Source organism: Salminus brasiliensis, chromosome 7, assembly GCF_030463535.1.
Source record: "Salminus brasiliensis chromosome 7, fSalBra1.hap2, whole genome shotgun sequence".
Lineage (NCBI taxonomy): Eukaryota > Metazoa > Chordata > Actinopteri > Characiformes > Bryconidae > Salminus > Salminus brasiliensis.
This window is the reverse complement of record NC_132884.1, coordinates 34,067,682-34,093,402: the sequence shown is the minus strand read 5'-3', so window position 1 is coordinate 34,093,402 and position 25,721 is coordinate 34,067,682. Positions and strand designations below refer to the sequence as shown.

Below are 25,721 nucleotides of genomic sequence, written 5' to 3'. Positions count from 1 at the left end.
GTTATTGAGTTATATTGAGTTATTATGAATATAATTCAACTTTAATGCAAGGGCAATGATTTGTGTCACAGTGCTTAAATTTTAGCAATCCAGCTCATTCATATGACAACTTCATTACTCCACACTGATACTGGGACACGAAACGATGAAAGAAATACGATGAGTTTTGAAAAATACTTTTATTAGAAACAACTTATGTATAAAAATGATCATGCTTCACATACCTCAATTTCCCTATTTTAAACTTTAGTACAGGCACTGTTTCTGATTTCTTTTTCTTTGTTTTTTCAGTTTTTCCTAGGACGAAACGCAAACATTACCAATCAGGAACACACATTAAGTTGCCATTTAGCACTGTCAACATGAACATATTTTGGCAACACAAACAGTGCAAAAAAAAAACAAAAAAAACAAAAAGAAATAAAACAGAGGGAAAAATCATAAGAAGTGAATCTTAAATTCACAGAACATCCACAAAATGCTTTGCTGCAGTATAACGCCTGACTGTTCTTCATATTAGTACCTTTTTCCTGCTCTTTCCTACAGTTCTTTTTCTAAAAGTCAGTAAAAGCATTATGCATATGTTATTTTCTCTTTATATATATATATATATATATATATATATATATATATATATATATATATATATATTTCTTTTTTTTAATTGCCCAAACAGAATAGGACACTGGTAGTTTTAGTTTTGCAGTAGTTGAATCATTTCTAAGAGTAATCAGCAAGGGGAGCCTGAAAAGACTTTTAACAAGCTAATGTCACCCCGTCTACTAAAACATGGTTTTCAAATTTTGCCAAAGCATGGTTGGCAGTGACAGCTATTGAGTGTTTTTGGCCCACAGCACAGGGTAAGTTGACTTAATAAAGGTTTTTTGTACTCAAGCACAAGCGAACATTACCCCAAAGACCACTCCATACACCAAAAACAGTTTTGATATCACAAGGGCTCATATTGTGGTAACAACACAGCAACATGGTTTTTAAAAGCATTCCAGATATGTTCTTAAAAAAAACCCAACACAACACAGGATGCCAAAAACAGCATGCTCAACATCTGTAAACAATGGTCTTTGCTGTCACTATCTCCAAGAGGAAAACATGAGGAACCCTGCTGGGAAAAAAGAGATTTCTTGTTTTTTTTTTTTTTTGTATTTTTGTTTTTTTGTTGTTGTTTTTTTTCCAGACACCCCTCTATGTATGCATACCTGAAGGTTGAAGTTGTTGAAGATGTTGGTGTTTGGTCCTTCAGCAGTGACATCAGATGTATGACATCTGAACGTAGAACAGGTTCAAACAAGCTGCAATGAAATTTCGCAGATGGTTCCAGCATGGAGTCTGATCTGCTGGATGCCAGAGTATGGAACATACAGTGCCATCACTGAAACGTCGTAGACGTCCCACTTTTCCTCGTCAGGTTCTTCTCATGATCTTCCGTGAGCAGAAAATGTCCATGGTGTCCTCAGGCCATTTTCATATCTCTCCTCCATCTGGAAACCATAAGAGTGGTTCATCTTTAGATGCTGTCTTCCACAAGTCACTCTTAGGAAGTGGCCTTTTTTTCACTTTTGCTAGATTGCATGGTTGCTATAGCTGATGTATGTTTGTTTGGGGCTAAGTCCTGAAAAAAGAGGAGACAGCATAAAAATTTTATTCTTCCTAAATGGAAGATCTGGGTTGATCGTATTATGCTTTTTGGCATTTTTGTACTCTGTGAACTTGTCAATAGAGGGGACAAAGCTAATTTACCTGCTGAATGTTGGCTGTGTCCTAGTGTTACCCATAGTCTAGCAGTTTTGCCACCTCTGAGTGTGGAACGACTTGGAAAAGTAACAACATTTTTGTTGAGGGAAAAAAAGCTTCAGTTTCCAAAAGCAATTACAAGCCTTACCTGAATTGTACTTATTACTTACGGAGGAGAGTATCTTATCTAAGCATGAATAATTTTGTTCCCAGAGCAAAATCAAATTGTAATTTCTCTTGAATATGGAAGCTATCTTCCTCCACAGGCTCCCCTATCTCTGCCCGTGCAGGTTGGAGGAGTGGAAATGCATAATCACTCAAAGTTGTTTCTGCTGATTCAGCTGTTTATGGTTTTATTTACTGCTGTTGTACAAAGCCCATCTGTCTGCTGCCCTGTTTTATACATATTCAAATTAGCAGCTCAGCAAGAGACTTGTATGCTACTGAAATCCAACCAGTTTGCCTCTTGGTAATTTACGTTGGACCATGCCTAAGCAATGAATTAGACTGCCAATTTAACGTTTTGCAAGATGAGAGTGATGGTTGAGGATCGTCTCATCTGCCAAATGGTGAGACGATAAGCAGTGCATTAAACTGCCAATTCACTCTTTTACTAGAAGGGAGTGATGTGTGAAGATTGCCTTATTTAGATGACAGCTGCTCTGGCCCCAGAATGAAGGTTATTTTCATCATGGAATTACAATGGACACTCCTACACAAATCAGCATCCGTGAACGAGTGGATTGCCTGCCATTTTAGATGTCCCTTTTGGGTCGTGTTATTTTTTTCAATTGGTAGGGCTTACACTGTTTGATTGTGCTTCGAGTCCAATGAAATTGGATGCTAGTTTAAGCCTGAAGGCAGGCTCCCAGTGGACACTCCAATACATATAAGCACTGTGGTATCTGCCATTTTACGTTCTCTGGGAGTTGTGTGTTTCTTTCATTAGTAAGGCTGCTACCATTTGGGATCCAGTGAAAGTTGATGTTAATTTAGGCCGAAAAACTAATTTCCACATTCTGAATACTTTAGAGGTGCTGTGGACATCCATGTATATACAGATCTTAAATAGATTATCTGCTATTTTAGATTTAGGACATTTAGGACATCAGGACATATTTGGGCTTACATAATCAGATGGTTCTTTGAGTGCAATGAAATGTAACGCTAATGTAACCCAAACACCAGCTCCTACATTCTGATCTGATCCAGCGTACTATGATTAAAAAAGCAGCAATATGGAATCCTTGAGAATTGATTGATTTCAGCTATAACTCGCTCTAGTTCTCCTCTAAGCCATCTCACCTTGAGTTTCCAGGTTCTCGCACAGCTCGGTCTTGGCCTCTCCGTTGGGCCGCAGGCTGACCTTGGGGTTGAACTTGTTGGACATGGTGGCAGCAGTGACCACAGCTTTCAAGCTGCGAGTGTTGCGCTTGGCCACATTCTGCTCAGGGTGAAGGAGCACCACGTAGACCTTGGGCATGTAGAGCATCCCCAGAGACACAGAGGCACTCAGGCTGACTGAGATGGTCAGAGTGGTCGTCTGGATGTACATCTGTCAAAGGCAACAGAAAAAAAGTACAAGAAAGGAGGGGAAAAACACCCATTAGTGTCTACATCTTTCACATTTGGTTGACCATCTGTCTGTCACCTGTGATCAGGTTCATAGTGTTTGTACTACTTGGCATGACATACCCCTCACATCACTGATGATTTCAGCATGACTGAATTCACAGAAGGAGAACACTTCACCTGCTGATTAAAGCATGTAAGACATTAGTAGGCCATTTGCATGGCCTTATATAAAGTTGTTTTGTTTTCTTGCTTCTAGTTATCACAGCAGATCTCTGTCAAAGTAGATCCACAGTTGTTGTAGTCGGAGGTTTACATACACTTCTTATGGACATGAATGTCCAGAAATACAGTAATTATACCAACTTTCACCAGAAGTTAATGATCCAACACTTCATGATATTAATAATGCCTTCTGTGTATCCAGGATAAAGGAGTAAAATAAATGATTTAGGGTGAATATAATCTGCCTGTGGTAGATATGTCATGCCAAATGAGAACAGTGGAAATTTTCATTTTGTATCTAGGAAGCTATAGCATGACATGTATGATTGAATTTGCCTTATGTGACATTGCAATGACGGTGCGATTTGTGCAGCCCTAAAATATAGGTCTCAAAAATATGCATAGACCCACGCAAGACCACCTTGCTCTGGTGCTGCAAGTTATTTTAATTTGCCAAGGTCTACTAACATCTTGTTTGATCCTGATTCTCTGTGTCCGCATAAAAAGGGTTTGTCCTCGATGGATTTACCAACACAGAGTACAACAGGATTGATGGCCTCAGATGATGGTAGATTTACACAGAAATCAGGGATGTCCTTTAGAGCCATTTCTAAACAAATGCAGATTCTAAAGTCAGGGACTCCAGAGACAACACTTGACTGAATTGTGTAGCTGAATACATAGGCAAATAAAAAGCCTTCTATGTGTGAGACGAAGAAGTTTGGAGAAGTAAAGCTAAGGGAATTTAACCCAAAGAACACTGTACCAACTGTTAGTATGGTGGTAGCAATATGCATTGGCTATATGCAGATCTGATGATCATAGCTTTACACCAAAATCAAGAATATCCTTAAGAGAAATTGTTTGGAACTGCAGATTCCAAAATTGTCAGTTGCAAATGTAAATGCAAGTTATTGGGAGGTGTTGCCACTAGGTCTGAAAAAAGACCCAAACTGAGAGGAAATTGTTTTGGATGGATAGGAACAACCTAAGGACCACCAACATACAGGCCTGAACTAGGAGCTAGCAAAACACCAGTGTCACTGTTTACAGTTTTATATCGCCATCAAGTAAGAGGCTTCCATCTAAGAAAGACTCCCCTGCTCTGAAAACCTTCATGCTCGACTGAATTTTGTAGCTGAACACATAGACAAATAAAACCCTTCTGGAGGAAAGGTTTATGGGTAGATGAGACAAAGATGTTTGGAGAAGTAAAACTAAGGAAATGTATATCCAAGAACACTGTATCAACTGTTAAGTGTGGTGGTGGAAGTAACATGCTTTGGGTCTGTTTTTGGAACTGGTACACTGCACAAAGTGGATGGAATGGCCTTGGGTACAACCTCACATATCAGCTTGACAGTTGGATTGTGGGCAAAAATGGGTGTTCCAACAAGGCAATAACCCCAAACACACAAACGCCTTTATGTTGTGTGAACATTTCCTAATGAATGTTTGCATATAATTTTTGTATAGTAATTTTTCCTCCTTGCTCGAAGGAAACCCTGGTCCTTGAGTATCCACTGGCATGCAAATTGTAGTGTTCTCCTATTCAAACACACCACTTCAACCTAGGAGTGGCTTATTACTGAGCTGAATAGTTGGGTCAGGTAGTATGCAAGGCAGTGGTGTCATTAGACCAATTTTAGAGGCCTCCTTATGCCTCTAAACCCCACCACCCACCCCAATTGTTCTGTAGCTCCTTTACATTGATATACACCATTAGTTTAAATATATGTTCTCATATATTTAATAGTCAGATGTGCCATTGCACCTCTAAATTCAAAATATGTGAAGACAGCAGGTCACTTGAACCAGTTGGAGGCACTGCTATTTGGAGAATAGAGACTTAAAAAGTCAGCAACTGCAGTTTACAGTATGACTTTGTGGCAAGGATGGAGCAGGTCAGATTCGAGACCAGCGTACCTGTGTATTGGAATAACCTTGTGTGACCTGCATCTTGTCTAACAGAGAGCAGATAGCTTTGCTTGACTTCAGTACCCTTGGTTGATCTGTGTGAGTTGGACATTGACTGATAGCATCAAATATGTAACTAAACAACTATGTAATAATGTCAAGACATGTCCAGCTACTTCAACACTGGCTGACAGGCCTCCAACTCCAGAGAGATAAGCACAAAAATTGCCATTTTTAAAATCAATTGTACACCTATCAACCACTTTAAAAATCATAATGCACATATTTAGGCCCTTTTTATTTATCCTGGGGAAGCATCCCCAGTATAACCATAGCAGGGCTTTGCCCACCATCCATAAATCTTTATTGATGTACCTGGGCAGTGGGTACTCCAAGACAAGAGTTTGGGAACTGCTGCCCTATGACGTTATTATTTTTTAACAATTTAAGAGGACTGCAACAATATATTTTGCAATGGTCATAAGTGGTCTTTTTATCTATTCGTTATCTGAAATTTAGCAAGCGATACATAAATGTATGCCCAGTAAAAATTGCAGAAAGTTGTCGGTGTGTGTTGTTGATCTTAATGACTGCTGCGTATGAATGCCTTCCCGAGACAATGTGACGTCATTTTTGACAATGACCAACTGCCCTAAGCAAGCAAGCCTGGAGTGTTAGTGTATGTACGTGCGCATGTTGTTTGCAGCCTCCCACACTCACACAGTAGACTAATGGCTCTGCTTTGCTCTGACCCTGCCGCGGACCCCCTGCTGTTGCTTTAAAACACTGCTGTGTGTTTGTGCTCCTCCAGACGTGACCTCAGCGCTAGCTCCTCTGCGCGCTATGATTAAGAGTGACTCATCGCTGTGATCTCTCTCCATTGTCCTGGGGGAAGAGTCCCAGCGCAGGCAGGAAGGGCCGGCCAGAACCAAGCCAGCCAGGGCGAGCTTCTTCAGGATGTGGAGGCAGATGACCACTGTGCAGCACTAGGCGCTACCTTTGGGGAACTGTCAACACGCTACACGGTGATACTTAGTCATGAGTGCTTTGCACTTTGCCGAAGAGTGGACGTCAACAAAGCCGCCTACCGCAGCAGCACGAAGGGGCAAGAAACAAGACCCTGAAGAAGAAGAAGAAGTTGAGATGTCCCCAAAGTACCTTGCAAATCAAGGAACAGCTGAGGGTTCCAAATTACTTATTGAACTCTGAGGGCTCTTTGTCACGTTTAACCAGGTAATCTATACTAGCTCAGCCCTGACAGTTTTACAGAAGGGAGGACAGCTGATTTGCAGGCAACAGACCCACCATGGGACCTGGAAAACCAGTGGAGCATACAGCATAGACCTGTGCCACAGCCGATCTGTGTACATGCTACACATTAATGAGCTAAAGCTCATCAAACTGAAAAAATAAGACCACGTTATTGCATGTGGCTTAGTCATTGGATTTGTCATCAATCTCAATACATACTGCATTGCCTTGTTTATGAAACCAGTAACCTAAGTGCCATGTATGCAATGAAAGTTCCTCTTGTCTCTAGATGTGGTTGATTATTTAGGTTGGATAGAATATGGAGTTTGACTACTTTGCAAATCACAAATATTCTTATTTATTTATTGGCTTATTTCTTAGATCTTAAAACAGTATTATAGAGCCAGTAAGTCCATATGTTAATTACAAATGACTGCAATTAAGTGCATTTTCTTTTATAATGGTGCTTTTTCTGGCATACTTTTATTTGGGTAAATTTCATTTTGCTTTTTTAATAACCTGGACACAGCAGTAATATATATATATATATATATATATATATATATATATATATATATATATATATATATATATATATGTTGTAAAGCAATTCAAATACCTTGAAAAATTCAGTTTCATAAGCTAAAGCAAAACAATGTCCTTCTCCAAGAGTTCTACTGTTCAGGTGCTAGATAATGTGTCTATATACTGCAAAGAGACAATACCAGCACATATTTATCATCTACACTGATCAGCCATAACAGGTCTGATCATTTGAGGTATGGACACCTCTAAGGTGGTCTCTGACAACAAAACGTTAGCAACAGATCCTTTGCATGTGGAGGTGCCTCCATGGATCACATCAATGAGCCTTAGATGCCCGGTTGTGATTCCTTATCTATAAAAACACTCCACGGGACCTGGCTGATGTTTTGAACATGTTCTCATGTTCTGAGTCGTCTAGCTATGACAATTTGGTTCTTCTCAAAGTGGCTCATTTTTCATGCCTTTAGCACATTACCTTCAGAAACTGACTGTTCACTTGCTGCCTAATATGTATATCCCACCTCTTTGACAGATGCCACTGTCACTGAAGATAATCAGTGTGTTTCAGTACACCTGTCAATTGTGCTAATGTTATGGCTTATTGATGTATATTCAATTTCAGATGTATTAAAGTATACAGTATTACTGTAACCTTCCCAATATGCCTCCCAAAACTCAAGGAAATCTTCTCTTTTCATTGCTCAGCATCCTACCCAAGGAAGCATGTAGAGAAGCAAATGCCAGGCTAATTAACTAGTCTTAGCCAAAGAACTGCCCATCATCTTTTGTTAACAGTTTTTTCTCACTCTCTTGCTTTAGAATAGCAAGAATGGTCACTTAATTAAAGATAAAGCTGTTTTTTTATATGTTCTACTGCAAGTGTCTCTTAGCTAGCTATTTTAGCCAATGTAAGTAACTATGTGTTAAAGAAGGCTAATAAGTTAATAAGCAGCCTAAAACACACCCATGATCAAATGTTGCACATTAAAATGTGTAATTAAAATACACCAATGAAACACTGTCTTCAGTAGAATTATCAAGAACTGATTTAGCTTTAATTTTACAAAAAAAGTTATTTCTCAAATCTGGTTATTTCTCAAATCTCAAAACTTTCAGGTTCTGACTGAAGATAGGAACATAACTCAAGTGACCCACACAAATGAGTATTTCCTCAAGTAGTTTTTCAGTAAACTTTGTTACTCTAGGTTTTTAATTATTTTTAATTATTTTAATAATTGTTTAATTAATCATGAAAATGGTCACTGCAGCAGTAGTCTAACTTAGTTAGGAAGTGTCAGTACTAGAGTCTAGTGCAAAATATTCTAGATAGTAGGAAAGTATCTTTGTGAGCACACTCTAGCCACTACAATGATCTTATCATGATCCTTGACAGTGTTACATAATGATGCTTTTGAGAAACCAGCCCCATGTGAGAGCTGCTAAGATCCTGGAGAATGCTGACAATCTTACAAAGCCCTTATGATATTCACTGAAGCTTTCAGGAAAAGGAGTTTAAACTACGTTGTGTGAAGCTAACTTCCATCTGAAAACAGCCTTATCTGTAAACCTCATCCAAGGGGAGCTCAGCAAAAGTGAGACATCATGTTGAGTGACAAGAGCCAATCACCTGTGACTCCAATCATTAATAATTACCCTAAGGGTGTCTGTCACTCAGAATTTGTTTTCATTGGCAGGGCATCTTTGATTTGGGTCATGGGGCATTTGGACACCTGGTATATCTACCAAAAAGAGTCCCACCTTCTCTACAGTTATTAAAAATGAGTTATTACAAATTACAAACTTTGTGCCGATTAAAATAAAAAGAGAAATTAATGGACCAACATCAATGGAGAAAGGGTAAGAAGTTCTCAATTTATTACGTATAAACTTAGGTTTAAAATTAAGGCTAAGGTTAGGTTTAGAATAAAGGTTAAGATTACGTTTTGATGTAGATTAAGGTGTAGGTTAAGGTTAAATTAAGATTAGATCAACATGCTCATCTGAGGCTCACATGCTTGGCAGGCTTGCGCTCTGACTGGGTTTGTACAGGTGTTGTTACTGGGACCCAGATGGGCTTCCCAATGGGCCCTATTGTGGCAGGCCATTCTAATCTCACAAAGGGCCCATCTAGGCCCCATTTGTAGATGGGGCCCATGATTAACCCCTCCTGATTCCATCACTGACCCTGGTGGGCATCCATATGTGGGGCCAACATAGAACCCATGGATAAAATCTTCTGGCTTCCAGTTGGGCTAATCATATAGGTATGTTACCTGGTGAGATTATCAAATTGCATTTTACATTTTTGTAGTTCTTCTTGTAACGTTACAGTAACATTGTATTTAAGGAGTTAAATCTTCTTGGTAGAATTGACCATAAGAGGAATTGCCTGTAGTCTTTTATTGGCCACTAGAGGTTGTGTTTCCTCTGAACGTAGCAATGGATTGTTATTCAAGATAATAGTAAATGACCAATGTGGATGTTTTCAAAAGGAGATCAGGCTGTTATGGAAAAAGTAAAGGTAGTTTTGCATTGCTACAGAATCCTCCTTATGACTGGATCAGAAAAGGAGTGGGAGGTATACAGGTATACATGGCTAATCATTGTCCCATAATATATATTTTACGATAATCTGTTTACAGTACTATCATTAGCCTGAACACAGTCTAAACCTAGGCCTAAGCATTTACATATTAAACATGAACCAGATTAGCTTATAGCTATTTATCTGCATGTGGGAATATGGTGACTTTTCCCAAATAGAGTCCTTGTTGCACTCTATTGGAAATGTAGATAATATTACATCACACTCCAGGGCAGAGCAGTAACTTAGCAACTGAGGTATTATTACTGTTGTTGTTATTATTATCATTATTATTATTGGTCAGAGAATGTCATATTATTGTCTGTATGGTAGAAAGTATTGTGATGTAAATTCATACATTCATTGTCATATGGTCAGATTGGGAGAATATGGATCACAGAATGTGTGATAGAACTTCTAATTTCAGCTTTACATTAGTGCATTATTATGGATCATTGCCCCTGAAGTCAAATTATCTCACTTCTGGTCTGCCTATCTGCTGTTTCACAGCTCCATATGTACCCAATGTGTTGCTGAAAACTGTTATATGTCATTGATGTGGAGGTGTGACAATGCTTGTTATCACCTGATTATGCCAAAAGCATTACAAGTGCCAAGTCAACTTTAGCATACCTGACAATATTGCTGCAGTCTTTTTTAGGCTCACAGTTAAAATGACAACTTTCTTCTGTGCATCAAGCGACAGAAGGGGACCTCATACGGAGCTTCTTGGAGCTCTGAAACACACCTGTACGTAATAAGAGGTGTGGACCTCGTTCTCCCACACACAGAGACAGTAATTACTCTGTCAACAACACAATGGCAGAGAATCTCCTGTAAGTCAGCCATTTAGCACTGCAACGACAGGCTGCAATTGTAAGGGGGGGGGCAGATTCAAATAGCTCTGCAGCACAATGATGTGGGACGGGCGACTTGAACTTATAGCTCAATGTCAAGCTCAGTCCTTTCAGCGTAGCCTGGGTTTCCAAATACAGAGTTACCTAGATGTGTTATACCACGCGGGGCCGGATTCAAGGAGCTGAAGGTAGGCTTGTAAATCAGCCAGTCAGTGAAGGTGTAACAATTTAAATACAGCAATAAAAAGTCCTTTGCAGAAACCACTGTCAGTGAATTATTCATTGATCAGTCACTGATTCATTGATTAGTGACAGCATTAGTTCAGCATATATTTTTGCATCTATTTAAATTGTGCTTTGGGGGCATTGATGGCTTAAATGTGGAAGCTGGAATCTGATGTACTGATGTGCAATGGCTGTACAGTGTGTTTCTAATCTAATTAATTTAAAGTTTTAAAAGGAAACATGCTGTATAAAGTTTCATATAAAAGTTTAGATTTTATTGTTTTTAGCTCAGTTAAAGTCCCTTTTTATCAGCCCTCTATTCCTGGCCATGAACACAAAACACTTCTCTAAAATCTCTTTCAGTGAGAATAATCAACAATCTACAATTATCTATAATCATGCTCCCCATATGCTCTATAGATTCGTCTTGGTATAGCAGTGTAGGGTTGTGATGGTGTTAGCATTTCACCCTGGAATGTGGTACTGCTCACTACAACATTTTAACTTTTTAATAGTGAAATTATAAACCTATAAACACTAAAAATTAGGCTTGTAGCGATTAGCTGCTATGAAAATAGTTAAGTGTATTCCCTGTCCGATAGTTCTTTGCAATGAGCTAAATTCAATTCAGTTCAATTCAGATGTATTTAAATTGTGTTTTTAGCAACAACAAAGCAGCTTTACAAAGATTGGGATCTGAGCCTCTTTTAAGGAAGCCAAAGACGACAGTGGTAGGGAAAAACTCCCTCATACAGTGAGTAAGAAACCTCGAGAGGAACCAAGACTCAAAAGGGGGACCCATCCTCCTCTGGTCGGCACCAGATCGAACAACAAATAATAGAACAACAAGAATATTTATGAGTTTATCAGTCACTACCTAGATAGTTTTACATTATTCACATTCACAGCATTTATGTACCTGTCAAGGAGGAAGTATCACTAATTCTATGTCCAACTTTATCCCCTTCATGTGTAGTAATTCTCTCCATTTTTTTTTGTTTCTTTGGTTTTTTTTTGCCTATAGTGATACACAGGGAGTCTGTGCTGTTTTTCCTGGACACCCAACACACTCTTTTTTTTAACTATGTTCTATATATTTCATGGTTTCTGAAGTAAAAACAGGGAGAGACTAATGCTCCTTTAAGATGTAAGATATCAAAAATCGAATGCAATCTCAGTTCACATCCGATCTGAACATCTGTATATTGGTAACCCCAGACTTCCAGTAATACACCACCAGCAATATAAACTACTCAGTCCAGTCCCTATCATTGAAAACAAGCAGGATGAGATAACATTAGTCTTGCCCTTACAGTTTAGCACTTAGTGTGCTCGTTACATACTATAGAGGCCAGACCGCCTGCCCTCGTTTAACTGATTTATAAAGCCTCAACTGACATTCATTATGTTCGGTTTGACATAAAATGACAAACAAATGATGGAGTGGGCGTGCTGATTAGACGCTCGGCCGTAAGCAAGTGATGAGCGAATGGGCGGACAGATAAGGTAAATCAAGTGCCAGGAGGAAGAGAGGCATTTAATTGCACTAAAAGACATGTCATCTCACCCTCGCCAGACTCGGCTGTGCTTGTCAGCTCGGATGATAGTGAGCTGCAGCTGTTGTGAAATGTTAATTCTTTTTAGCAATAGTTGTTTGATGCACACTTAATGGTGTATATTTGTCACGTGACGTACACCACTTTTTTGCCAGTGCTGGGTGGAAATTCCCATCAGTCAGTCAAACTATCAGCCAAGACAAATTCCTGCCTCTGTCCAGCTTCCCTTTGATACTACAAATCAAAACAGTAGGTAATGATCGATTATTTATGGGCACTGGAGCTTGGAGAAGAAAAAAGGTGGCTAGCTGAGAAGGACAAAAAGAGGCTTTCAAATAATTCTCTAAAACCATCTACATATTATTTGTTAATCACAGCAAGTTTAGGACAAGCTAGTGACCAAACAACCCTCTCACTGTCCATTTACACTGCATAGCTAATCACAGTGGCTTGAAAAAAAATCATTTGTGCCTGCATTTAGATGGAGTGATCTTCATATTGGCATGGCATGCTTAGCCTTTTCTAAAGGACAACGCTAATTAAATAACTTGTGGCAGAACTGAAAGAAGAAGGAGGGGGCCCTCTTATCTAAATCCCAGCGACAGAAGGTCCCAGGTTTTCTGATTAAAATAAGTAATGCAGAGTAAGGCTGTGTGAGCTGAAATTAAATTCTGCCTTGAAAGGATTTTCTCATGAGTACTACTCCTATTTTTCTTCTGTTTGTTATTCCAAGACACTTGCTGTCAATGGATTACATCACCCCCAAAAAAGCTGATGTTCGATATCCTTGCCATTTTCAAAGCCTCTTTCATCTCTGAAGATTCAGAGTGGGATTAGCAAAGGAGAAGCCTCTTGTCTTCCAGCTGCACATGTCCACATTAATATGCTGATCAAAAGCTCATACATTGTAGCTCATAACATATTGGTTGCAACTTGATCTGAAGCAAAAATAAAGTGCTACACTGCTCTCGGCTAAGCTGCCTGTCATTGAAAACGCCTCATATACTCTGTTTTGGAGTCAGAACAATTCCCTACCTTTTCCGTGGACTGCGACGTGCCAAAGAAGATGGGGATGAAAGCTAGCCAGATGATGCAGGTGGTGTACATGGTGAAGCCGATGGGCTTTGCCTCATTGAAGGTTTCTGGCACCCTCCGCGTCTTTATTGCATAGACCGTGCAGGTGACCATCAGCAGCATGCTGTAGCCCAGAAGGCAGATGAGCGACAAGTCCGAGATGTCACACTTAAGCACGCCTCGCGCTAGTTCCGGTTTGGCCATGCGCTGGTCCTCATAGTCAATGAAGGCTTGGGGAGGGTCCACCCCGAACCAGATACACACCCCTAAGAGCTGGACTGAGATCAAGCTGAAGGTGATGACCAGCTGGGATGCTGGGCTGATGAAGCGAGGGGCACTCACTGACATTTTCCCCTGCTCGAAAATACGGTAAATTCGGTTGGTTTTAGTTAGCAAAGCCGCGTAGCTGATACTCATCCCCAGGCCTAGGAAGATACGTCTGAGCGAGCAGATCCCAACCCCGGGAGTAGAGATCATCAGGAAAGTTGTGGCATAGCAGAGGAAGATGCCAGTCAACAGGACATAGCTGAGTTCCCGTCCTGAGGCTTTCACAATTGGTGTGTCGTTGTAGCGGATGAAGGTGACCACCACGAACAGTGTGGCCATGATTCCCAAGATGGCAATGAGGACGGGCATGACTGCCCATGGTGAGCTCCACTCCAGCTGAACAATGGGTATTTTCTGGCAGCCTGTGTGGTTCTTGTTGGGCCGCTGGTCGAAGCGGCACATCTTGCAGGTGAATGGGTCAGCCTGGTACTGGTATCCATCACAGCGCTCACAGTGCCAGCAGCAGGGGATGCCCTTCACAATCTTCTTGCGCCAGCCTGGCTTGCAGGGCTGGCTGCATATGGAGGAGGGCACTTGCTTTACACCACCTGGCCACTGAATTGCTGGAATCTGAGACACACAAGCATATAAACTGCTTACTATTCACAATGTTCAGTAACTGAAACACAAACACAATTAAAAATCTGTTTTCTGTTTTAGAACATCTGACAGCTGTCAACTGATTGATGAGGCATCTGCTAACAAAGGCTAACATGGGCTTTCTCTAGACTGTTCGGCAATTCTTGCTCAATGATTAGTCATACTTTAAAAGTAGAAAAGAATAGGGCTCTGAATGTCTTAGTGGTCTAATGTTCTACCACAGTGGCCCAGGGGTCACAATGCTGCTTTGCCATCAGCAGCCGAGAGAGCACAATTGGTTATGCTCTCTCCCAGTTGGTAGATGGTGCTCTCCCCCACTTATCACTTTGAAAAGCAATGTCGGTCGGCACAGGCATCTGTTAGCTTGTCCGGTGGAGCTCGGAACCCAGGACTTTCCTCAGAGCATGTAGGCTGCCCAGCAAAGAGATGATTGCTAGCTTTGAATGTGTGGGAGGAGACATGTGATAAGTCCTTACCCTCCTAGTGTTGAGAGGAGCTACGAATGGGTGGATTATATGGCAGTACCAAATTTGGAGAAAATAAGGAAAAATTCAACAAACAAATTTTAAAAAGAAAAAGAAAAAAGGAATATTGTAATAGACCGTGCTTTATGATGCTATGGTAATACATATTTTATTCCTAATTTATATATTTTTAAAAAATGAATCTGTCTTGTAAACCAACCTTAAGTCTATTAAAGGACCTCTAGAAATATATATTTCTAGAGTTATTAGGAGACACCTGTACTCTAAACTGTGGAAGTCATAGTAGAAATGAACCACATGTACCAAATATAGAACAAGGCTTAAACAAGACACTTACATTGAGGTTCAGCTGGTCAGTCCAGTGGCCGATGATTTTGTACTCTGCAGTTTTGTTATATATCTGGTACTGATATATATCATACCGACCTGGGGCATCCCCATTCTCATTGAACTGCACTGGATTGCCAGCAATGCCTAGAAACAGGAGAAGACAAACATGATTAGAGAACAAGCAAATCCATTTCAGCACCTTGTAAAAGAAACCTCGGGGACCCCCAGGAGAGAAACCACTCTAAGGTTTTTTTGTGGTCCAGTCAGTGTTTAAGACTTTGCTTCAAAGTCCTGCCAAGGCTTTGGTCGAACCCTCCTCGTCTCAAAACTGTAAGGCGTATTAAATGGTTTACAAAAAGAAACAGTTCACTTTACATCGAGATTCAACAGACAGTATCAGTTGGCATATTTACAACAAAACATACACAACAATGCCCATACACAACGAGTTCCCTCCCCCTACTGTCTAACTTTCCAACAAATTCATCGAGAGTAATTTCAGTTTTCTAGGAGCCACTGAAAGGGAAGGATGAAAGGGACAAGATAACAATGTCGCTGCATCCCCGTGATGAATTTTGGATTAGGTGTCTTGTTCTCGGGAACAACCTGCGCCAAGCTTTTGCCAATCTCTGGCTTTAACCTTTGAGCTCAGCTATCTGTATTCAAAGCACCTGAGCATGTCCAACTCCATTCCCCAGCCCGGCAAATCCCCACGCAGCCAAGTGTGCTGAACAGCAGCACAAGCAATTGTTTTCGCCACTCATGTTTGGCTTACTGTTCCAATTCACAATCCTCATAGGGCTTTCTCGCTGAATGCCATGGGTGATTGCAGGAGCGGTGAATTTCTGTTGATGAATATCCTGTCTTTATATCAAGCTGGGAGATGCAAGATGCCTAATCCACATCACAGTGAGTCAGCACTGGATTAAAGAATTATGTTTTTTTTTTTTTTACAGTGAAGCACGCGCAAAACATACACAAATCTGCAGGATTACTGCTATTTTATGAGGGAGGAATGTAAATTCAAATGCCAGCTTTACTGATGAATGACACACGTAGTGACTTTCAGCCTGGGAATTAAATAAGCGCTCAGTATTTGCACAGTCGTTTGACTTTCACAATGATACATTTTATCTTAACCACAGTCTCAGTACCAGACACCCCGGACAAGACAGGGATTAGGCCTGGTCATGGACTACTTCTGAATCAGGATTCTTCACTGAAAAGAAAGTCTAGTTCAGTAGGAGGTTAATTCTCTGGGAAAGAGGCTCCTTCAGTTTCACATAGATGTCTAATGACAAGAAATTGGACTGAGTGAATTCTGACTTAGGGGGGGGGGGGTGTCAACAGAAAGTTCTGCCTAGATGACCACTCAGAGTTTATGCAGATGATGCAACTACACTTGTAACACCCAACCAACTACATGGTGTACAAAAGCAACCCCCTGAGAACAACCACCTGAGACACCATAGCGATGATTTAAGATTATAACAACTGCCCTGTAACCACATAGGAAGACCAAAGCAACCATTAAGCAATGAAATTCTATTGCAACCACCCTGCAACACTATGACGCCCATCTAAGATGTACTTAGCAACACCACTGAAGCCATTTGGGATACTAGAGCAACCCCTTTGCAACACCATAGCAAACACCTTGGATACCATAGCAACGACTTAGCATTTATCCACCTGGGCAACTACTTAACAAGACTATAGCAATATCATAGCAAAAATTTTGCAATAGCATAGGAACTACCATAGCAACCACCTAACAAACTTCTAACAACACCATACCAACCACATGGGAAACTATAGCAACCACTTATGCTACATAACCCCAATGGTTTTCACAAACATTTTCACTTTCCTAGTTTATTTTTAATTCTGTTTTCCTGAACATAATTATTTATTGTTTATTGTTTACTTTTACTTCCTTACATTTTTTTACACCTGCTTCTTCATTAGATGCATGAAATATTCTTAATGAAGTATTTTTATTAGATCTTATTTGCATGACTTTATTATTATTATACATATAATATAATTGGATTGGATGGGGAGGCCCCAAAGTCGTATGTGACTTAAGTAGTATGGGACCCCAAATGTTAAGAAACAGCTCTGACTAACTACTATTATTTACAAGGGCAGTATACTTTGCTAGCTTGCTAAGCTTCTCGGATATAAAATGGATGTTAAATGGAATTAATTTAAATTTGTCTTTTTATGCTGGATTCATTTGATCAGTTCATGCCAACTTCAGAAAAAGCAATATCAGAATTGCTGCCTCACTTCTTTGACCTGCTAGAAAAAGAATGGCAGGCAATTCTCAAGAAAGGCAGATTTTACGAGATGAGTTAATCTTCTTGGTGACCATTTGAAAAAGACTTGTTCCAGTGCAGGTGTTCATTTGCTCGTGTGTGTGGAAAATCTATCGGCCATGGAACAATTGCTTTAGAGACGCCGCTCTGTGGCATTAAAAAGTTTGAGAGCTTTCCTCAGTAAGTCAATTAGATGGTGCTTGATGTGGAGGATCAGAAGAATATACTCCCAGGTAGACTTCCTCTTCGCTACAGCCGGCTCTTTGACCAGCCAAGAGCCTCTTCAAAAGGCATAATACTCGGCTCTCAGCCCACACAGTCACACAGTGACTCTCAGCCTCACAGTAATTTTCTTATCTCTTGATCTATAAGCATGTTTTCAGCTCAAATTATGTGATTAGGGTGGCATTGTGTGACTTGGCTGACCTATTTGTTTGGAAAAGGGTGATTTGTTGACACAGAAATACAAGCGGCTGGCTCGAATTACAATGAAGTAACAGTTGTCTGTGAAATTCGTTGACGTTCTGTGAAAATTTCCAGAGGCTCGCTGGTGATGCAAGGGAGAGTAATGTTTTGACCTTTGTGCACCAGAGAATAAAACCATAAATTGCTAATGAAAACGTGTTTGACCAGCTGCTATACGTATTGACTCTGATTCATCTTTGAAGTATTTATCAGCGGAAATGCTTCCCTTTGCTCCTGACTGCTCTGAAGTCGCCAGTGAATACTCCGAGCATACCACAAAAGAGATTCCAAGCTTCTTGAAGGAAAAAAGGCCTAAGAAGGCTGCATTTGCTTGTGCTTTTGGGTGGCTGTCTGCCCCGGTCTGCCAGTGAAACTATTGTAGCAGTTCACTATGCACTAAAGCAGAATGCACTTTGCCTGGAGTGATGGCTGCACGGATAGAAAACTGATGGGGCGCTTCATTCTATCTCAGCCTATTGAAGTCTCTAACTAACTTCACTCAAAGACGCATCAAAGGAGGACGAGATGGGAGGGTGTGTGTGTATGTGTGTGTACGCATGCAGCACTGGAAACAGTGATGAGCAGCTCCTGAATGGTTTTGGAACGGTCTGAAATACCCCAGGTTTTCTTTTTGTGCTGTATGAGCGCACAAGCTCATCACTGCATGAGATCGTGTTGCAGAGCTGATAGCTAGCAATAAATTACAGAACAGGATGACAGCGTGGCTAATCCCCACCCAATGGCATCAGTGCGCTTTAAATAGTCGTCCAAGTCCTCACATTTAGCACTGAATTATCAGTCCTAGCAAATCCAGCCTCACAACATTTAGAGCATCATCATTATTATTATTATTATTATTATTATTATTACTGTTATTATTATTATTAACAAAAATAAACACCTGCATACAAGGTGTGCGGATGACTGAAACCTGCTGCAGAAACACAAGTATTATCCAGAGCCACGGAAGAGATGTCTGTGTCAATTCTCATCAAACCTGGAGCTGCAGGTCCTTATTGTGTGCTCTGTTGAGAACCAAGAGGAGATGAAGAGAAAAAGCGAGTGATTGTTTGAAAATTGCTTTTGGTAGCAGTAACTTTACAGCTACCAGAGAAGGCTGGAGCATGTATTGGGTATGAACTCTGAGCTGCAGGATGGCACTTTTCCCTTTGTTGCTTAAATTTGTTTTGTATTGCTCTTGTAGTCGATGTTGCTGTTGTTCACTTATTGTTGTTCTCTCTCTTTCCTTTGCACCCTCTGACCCTTTGACACAGATCTTCCTATTGCTTGGGGAAAGTGTATATACATCATCACGGTCATTCATAATATTTATAACTTTACAGGAGTAAAAAAAAAGCTTCATGACTTTCAGTGGTAGTCGATGTAGAACAATTTTAGTCATTTTGAAGCATTTATATTGGATAGAACGTAAAGAACAACCACATTCAACCTAATTCAAATTATGTCAAACGTGAATGACATCAGAGATTTTTGCCAGTGAAGATACATATATACACTATATGGACAAAACTACTGGGACACATATAATCTTTGTCTTTCGCAGGTAAATGAAGGTTTTGATTAATCTCTTTAGCAATCCTTTAAGCAGTTCTCTCTGAATGTGTTCTTGGTCTTCCAGACCTCAATCTGACCTCCACCCCTGTTGTTAACCACCATTTCCTAATAACATTATAAACTGAGTAAAGGGCTAGATGGTATGGCTACTCTTATACACTATTGTACTGTTTGTATTGTTGTGTATTGATTCACTATATGGACAAAAGTATTGGGACACACTCTTTATCATCAAATGCAGGTGTTTTATTCAGTCCCATTGCCACATGTGTATACAATCAAGCACCTAGCCATGCAGTCTGCCTTTACACACTTTAGCGAAAATATGGGTGGGTCTAAAGAGCTCACTGAATTCCAGCATGGTACTGTAATAGGGGGCAGTTGGTAAAATTTCCTCCCACCTAGATATTCCACCATCAACTGTGAGTGGTATTATTGAAAAGTAGAAGTGTTTAGGAACCACAGCAACTCAGCTACGCAGTATCAGACCACATGAAGTAACAAAGTGTACAAAGTGAAGTTAATATTCAACTATGGATTTAAAAATAGAATTTGACATCCTTTAGTTGAAGTAACTGTCTGCATTGTACAGGAAAGGCTTTGTACTAGATTTTGGAGCAGTGCTGTGAGGATTTGATTGCATTGAGTGTTAGTGAGGTCAGGATGTTGGATGATCAGCACAACGCCTCATCCTCAATGTGTGTGTGTGTGCATAACATAAAATAGATCAATGCAAATTTATTAAAAGGGCTGTCCACAAACATTTGCACCTATTGTGTAGTGTATACTACACAAGTAAGTATACTAGACTCCTATGGGGAGAACTTTGGAGATTTTAATGGTAACAGTAATGTCAAACCTCAACTTTTGGAATAGATGTTATTGGTATGATGGTAGATGGTACTTATTCTATATATAAGACATCGGTGTAGGATGGAAAGCAATATTTGCCTGGTATTTTCTCATTCACTCTCTCTGTTTTCACATTTCACTAAACACAAGATCTTCTGTAAGAAAAGATATGTGATTCTTAACCAGTATCTAGGACATCAAATCAGTGTGTGGTGGTAAGCAAAAGAGGCCTAATGTTTTCTGCCAGATACACCAGTGGGCATTTGCACAGCGCTCAGGCTGCAGGTCACGTGACCACCTTCACCATTCTGATGTCTGCTGATGCAAGAGCAAGAGATTAGGAGCAACCTGTGGTCGCTTGGTATGGATGGCAGTGTAATGTCACTGTTATTTATTAAAAAAAAAAAAAAAAGGCCAGACGGAGTCTGTCAAACTACAAGCAGTATTACAGGACACCTTCAGATAACCCTGTCACAAAAAGCGTGCAATAAATAGGTCTTATCTAAATAAAATATGGGTAGTTCACCTTCCCTATAGCGCTACCTGTTTGATAGGTCACGCTATTATCTTCTGTGCAGACACTAAGTGCTGTCATTGATAAGTCAGGATGAAGACGAAGTATGTTGTAATTGCCTTAAGTGAAATGAAAATGGCTCGCAAGCAACCTAGCGACACTTTGGGTATGCTAAGCACATATCAAACACTTTTTGGGAAAGCAGTCTGTCGTCCTTGGGGGATTTTGTTGCTTCACACAGTTCGAAATCCACTGCAGCAGCTAATCTTTGTAATACCCTTTATTTGTTCCCTCAGCCTTCAGTTGACAATTTACAGTCAGGGTGGGAGGATGAAAAACAAGGGTTTTTAGGCTGTCTTTACAAAAGTCCTGCAAGCAAGCGTGTGTAAATTGTTTTAATTTCTTTAGTGAAGGCATAGCTCACATGCTTAATCCAACATAGTAGGAAATGAGAAAAGGGCAGAGGTTGGCAGTGTTTGTACAAATTAGTCTGATGAGGAACACTGCTTTTGTACAGCAAGACTGCTTCGCTTCATTTTACACAAAGACTGGAATAAAAAAAGTTAAACTGCTTAACTGCCTACCATGTGATATTCACTGGAGAAAACAAAGACATTTATATCATTTTAATTACAACTATATATATATATATATATATATATATATATATATATATATGCAATCAAAATGATTCACCACCACCAAAACCATTTAAATAGCTCCACCCCACTCCAAATGCTACACAAAATTGTATGCAAAATTGTAAAGACTGAAAAACAGTTTTTACCCCAGCGCTGTATGGGAACTGAACAAAGCAAAACACACACACATTCACAGAGCAGTACCATGGACCTGAAAAAAAATGTCACTTTCCCATATTTATTTTGAAAAATCTCTTACTACTCAGGGTTGTGCAATATCTGTCAATTATATTGTATATATTTTCATCATCCACTGTGTAAATCTGTGTGTATATTTTAGTTTTTTTAGTTGTGTTATTTATTGTATGTTTAAGCACCTTAAGGATTGCAGCTCAATTTTACGTTGTACATTGTGCAATGACAATAAAAGTATCGTATCGTATCATACAAAATGCCACTTTTAATGACTGCAGAATTATTTAACCTCTTCATGACAAGCATCTTTAGTATTTAGAAGATCACCCTTTTGCTGCATAGCCATACACCAGCTTCTGGCAGCGTTGTCTAAGATGACTCTTAGCCTATTCCTCAGGGGCAGTGGCCTCTAGTTCTCTAATAGTCTTTAGCCTGCATGCTGCAAACGCCTTCTTCAAATTCCACCACAGATGTTCTACAGTGTTGAAGTCAGGCAACTGTGGTGGCCACTCCAGAATCTTCCAGGACTTCTTTTGAAACCAAACCTTGGACTTTGAGATATGCTCTGGATCATTGTCCTCTTGGAATGTCCAATGATGCCCAAGCTTTAGCTTTCTCACAGAAGGCATGAGGTCTCCTCCTAGGATTTTCTGATACTTAATTGAATCTGTCTTGCCTGGCACACGCAGGGTGTTCTTTTCAGCGTATGATCTTCAGACATACGGCTGCAGTAGTCATTAAAAGTGGCAATATGTGTTGAATTTGGTGAATCACTTGCTATATTGGTTGTGTTGAGCTTGTGTGATTGGTTTATTGCAAACAGCTGAATGTTTGCTCATTTTGCCTAATTAATTAACCTAATTAATTATTTATTATTTTTCTAGTTTGTTAAATTTGGAAAACATAAAGGACAGCACTAGCCTTTAACTTATTAATAATATTAAAAATAAAAAAAGAGAAAGAAATAAGGTTTTCTATCAACAGTGATGACATTTTACATATACAGTCATGTACAACAAAAGCGATTGCTCTTGGACCACTGTGACTGTTAGGCCCTACTGTATGAAATTATTTAAGTTATTAATATCTGCCTAATGACCTACCTGCCTAATGACCATGTTAAAACATAAATGGACTCTTATGGTTTCCTAAATGAAAATAGACTTAACGATCTGCCACTATTAATATTGCCACCATCATTACTCTCATTACTCTTACCCTCAATGTCATGACTGTATTAGGTTCTACTACACCATGATTGTTATATTATGATTAAGAATATGTTGCACACCTGAGCAGTACAACAGTTTAGATTGACTTATGTCAATAATTTATAAATAGGATGGGACGGGTCCCCTTTGTGAGTCTTGGTTCCTCCCAAGGTTTCTTCCTCCAGCTCTGAGGGAGTTTTCCTTGCCACTGTCGCCGTTGACCTGTTCACTGGGGGTCTTTTTTAATGTCTTTTTATGTTATTGATTTTTTTTGTCTTTTACTAATTACTGATTGTGTAGCTGCTTCAGTTGTAAAAAGCGCTATATAAATAAATATGATTTAATTTGATTAATGTGGAAACATTGTGAACATTTGAATCAAGAGAATTCACTGGTGGTCGAACGTCCAAAAACTTTTTTAAAGGTGCCTTTGCTACTGTACCTGTGATCTTGACATCGCGGATGTACTTTAAAAGAAGGGTTCCGTCGATAGGGTCCATTTTGGAGCAAAGCCCGACCTTGCCAGGACACAGGTCACTGTGCATGTTATGGAGTGCATGGGCCATGGCGTAAACTGCATCGATCACAAACATCACTTTGCCCTCCTGCTCATATGAGGAGTCCTTCCCGATCCTCTCCTGGTCTGGAAGTCAAAAAGACACACACACACAAAAAAACACATCGGAAATGAAACGGCTGCAGAATAAAACTTTACCAGTGCTTTTATTTTTAAATACACGCAAATTTAAAATATTCCTACAAAGAGATGTAGCGCAGGAGGTGGAGTAATTGAAATAATGACTAAGCTAATGTTCAGCTCAAAGAGAGAGAATTCTTTGTTACTTCTCTTTCTTCTTTTCCGTGTTATTTTTCTTAATGGTGGCTGCCACATAAAAAGACACAAATTGTTTGGACAGGCTAATGCAGCCTAATTAGGAGATATGCAAAAGTCCAGTGTCAATGGTGAGTGCAAATTTAAAAAGCCCCAAAAAATATTCTTATGCAAATCATTATAATCATGTCGCTTTTATGACAATAGAAAATGATGTACTAACATTGTTAAGTTTAATCATATTAAATGAAATATTCATAGTGCATGTAAAATCAATGTTGTCAAGTGGGATAACATGAAAGACTTGAAAAATGCCATCCTTCTTCTGATGTGCGCATGCAGGCCAATTTAAATACCTTAATTTCTTATCATACAAGCCTAGATGTCTCTTTATGGCAGGTGACGGAATGACTTAATGCATCTCCATCCGTGTTATCTTAGCCCTGTATCGTGTTCTTCATGCCGAGACTGATAAATGGAAGCGGTCTGCTAACATACGAGGGTGGAATAATAGACAGTGAGAGAGCAAGCAAGATTAATTATCTTTCTGTGCTCATATAATCATGCCAGACAGCTGTATATTCATTAGAGCTGGAGTTGCTCAGCGTGTTCTTTCTTTTTTTTTGTTTTTTTTTTATAAGGTCTTAATTGCAAAGGAGCAGTTTCAATTATGACCCTGCCGAATTAAACTGGGAGATGGGCCATCAGATGTCATGATGGCAGAACTCAATTGCACGGTGCAGTCTTCAGGAAAAAGCTCGGGATCAGCCGTGACAATGCATTCTGGTGCTATTACTGACACTCAGCTGACTTAGAGTTTGCTGTTGCTCAGTCCAATTATTGGAGTGGCTTTGGAAGGCTGAGAAAGTTCTCTTTACTTAAAAAGCTCATATCCCACACCATTGTTGTTGTTGTTGTTTTTTTCCACTGATTGCCACCATCACACAAAAACCTTCTAAAAGTCAACTTTATGGGAGAAGAAGAAAACACATCTAAGTTTTAAATGGAAGTGAATGCATATTTCATTCAAAGTCATTTTGGAGTATTTCTATTGGTCCATTAATCGTGTTTCTTCTGAAATCAAGGTTATAAAAAACCTTTATCCTGTTTATCCTGATGTTGGAGTAACGGTCTCTACTGTCCAGGGAAGGCTTTCTACTAGATTTAAGAACACTGCTGTGATGATTTAATTGCATTCGGTGACAAGTGCTTTAGTGAGGTCAGGATGTTGGATGATCACTAGCCACCTCAGCTACAATTCTACAGATCATCCTAATTTTATTGGAGCACCATCATTCCAGGGAACACAGTTCCACTGCTGCACAGCTTAATGCTGGGGGGGTCTTTATACCCCTCTAGCCCACACGTGACATTAGGCATGTTACCGATAAGTTCATGTTTATCCGCTACATAGAGTCATATTCTAATTAATGTATCTGTGTCAACAATGGGTGCAACTTTAACTAGCTGGATTTATTCATTAGAAGGGGTGTCCACCAACATTTGGACACATAGTGAATATGTAATACTGCTTAACCACAGCTGACGATCCTAGCTAGCTAACACAGGTAGTGACTGATAAAACCATGGTAGTTCATTACAAAGAACTACTGGACAGTGAATACACTTAACCGTTCTTACAGCAGATCAGCAAGATTCTGTGTTACAGGTTTATAATTTTACTACCAAGAAGCTAAATGGCATAGCAAGCAGCACTACATACAGTGTAAAAGTATAATGCTAACATCATCACACCCCCAGACAGAGGAGTTTGATGCCCACTCTGGCTAAACATCACTGTGATACCTACATGA

General features: G+C 39.7%; 1 protein-coding gene across 2 annotated transcripts in view; it reads right to left on the bottom strand.

Moving 5' to 3' along the window:
- Window positions 1-198: 198 nt before the first annotated feature.
- grm4 (glutamate receptor, metabotropic 4) overlaps window positions 199-25,721 on the bottom strand; it is a 201,740-nt gene continuing 176,217 nt past the window's right edge. Inside the window, exons 7-11 of one of the 2 annotated variants that reach the window (XM_072684705.1) lie at window positions 23,518-23,718; window positions 15,309-15,445; window positions 13,521-14,456; window positions 3,058-3,307; window positions 199-1,630 (exon numbers count right to left, since the gene is read on the bottom strand). In XM_072684705.1, the coding sequence (XP_072540806.1) occupies window positions 1,581-1,630; window positions 3,058-3,307; window positions 13,521-14,456; window positions 15,309-15,445; window positions 23,518-23,718 (1,574 nt within the window). In that variant the 3' untranslated portion in view covers window positions 199-1,580. The remainder of the gene's footprint in view (window positions 1,631-3,057; window positions 3,308-13,520; window positions 14,457-15,308; window positions 15,446-23,517; window positions 23,719-25,721) is intronic. The other variant, XM_072684706.1, reaches the window with a different exon arrangement.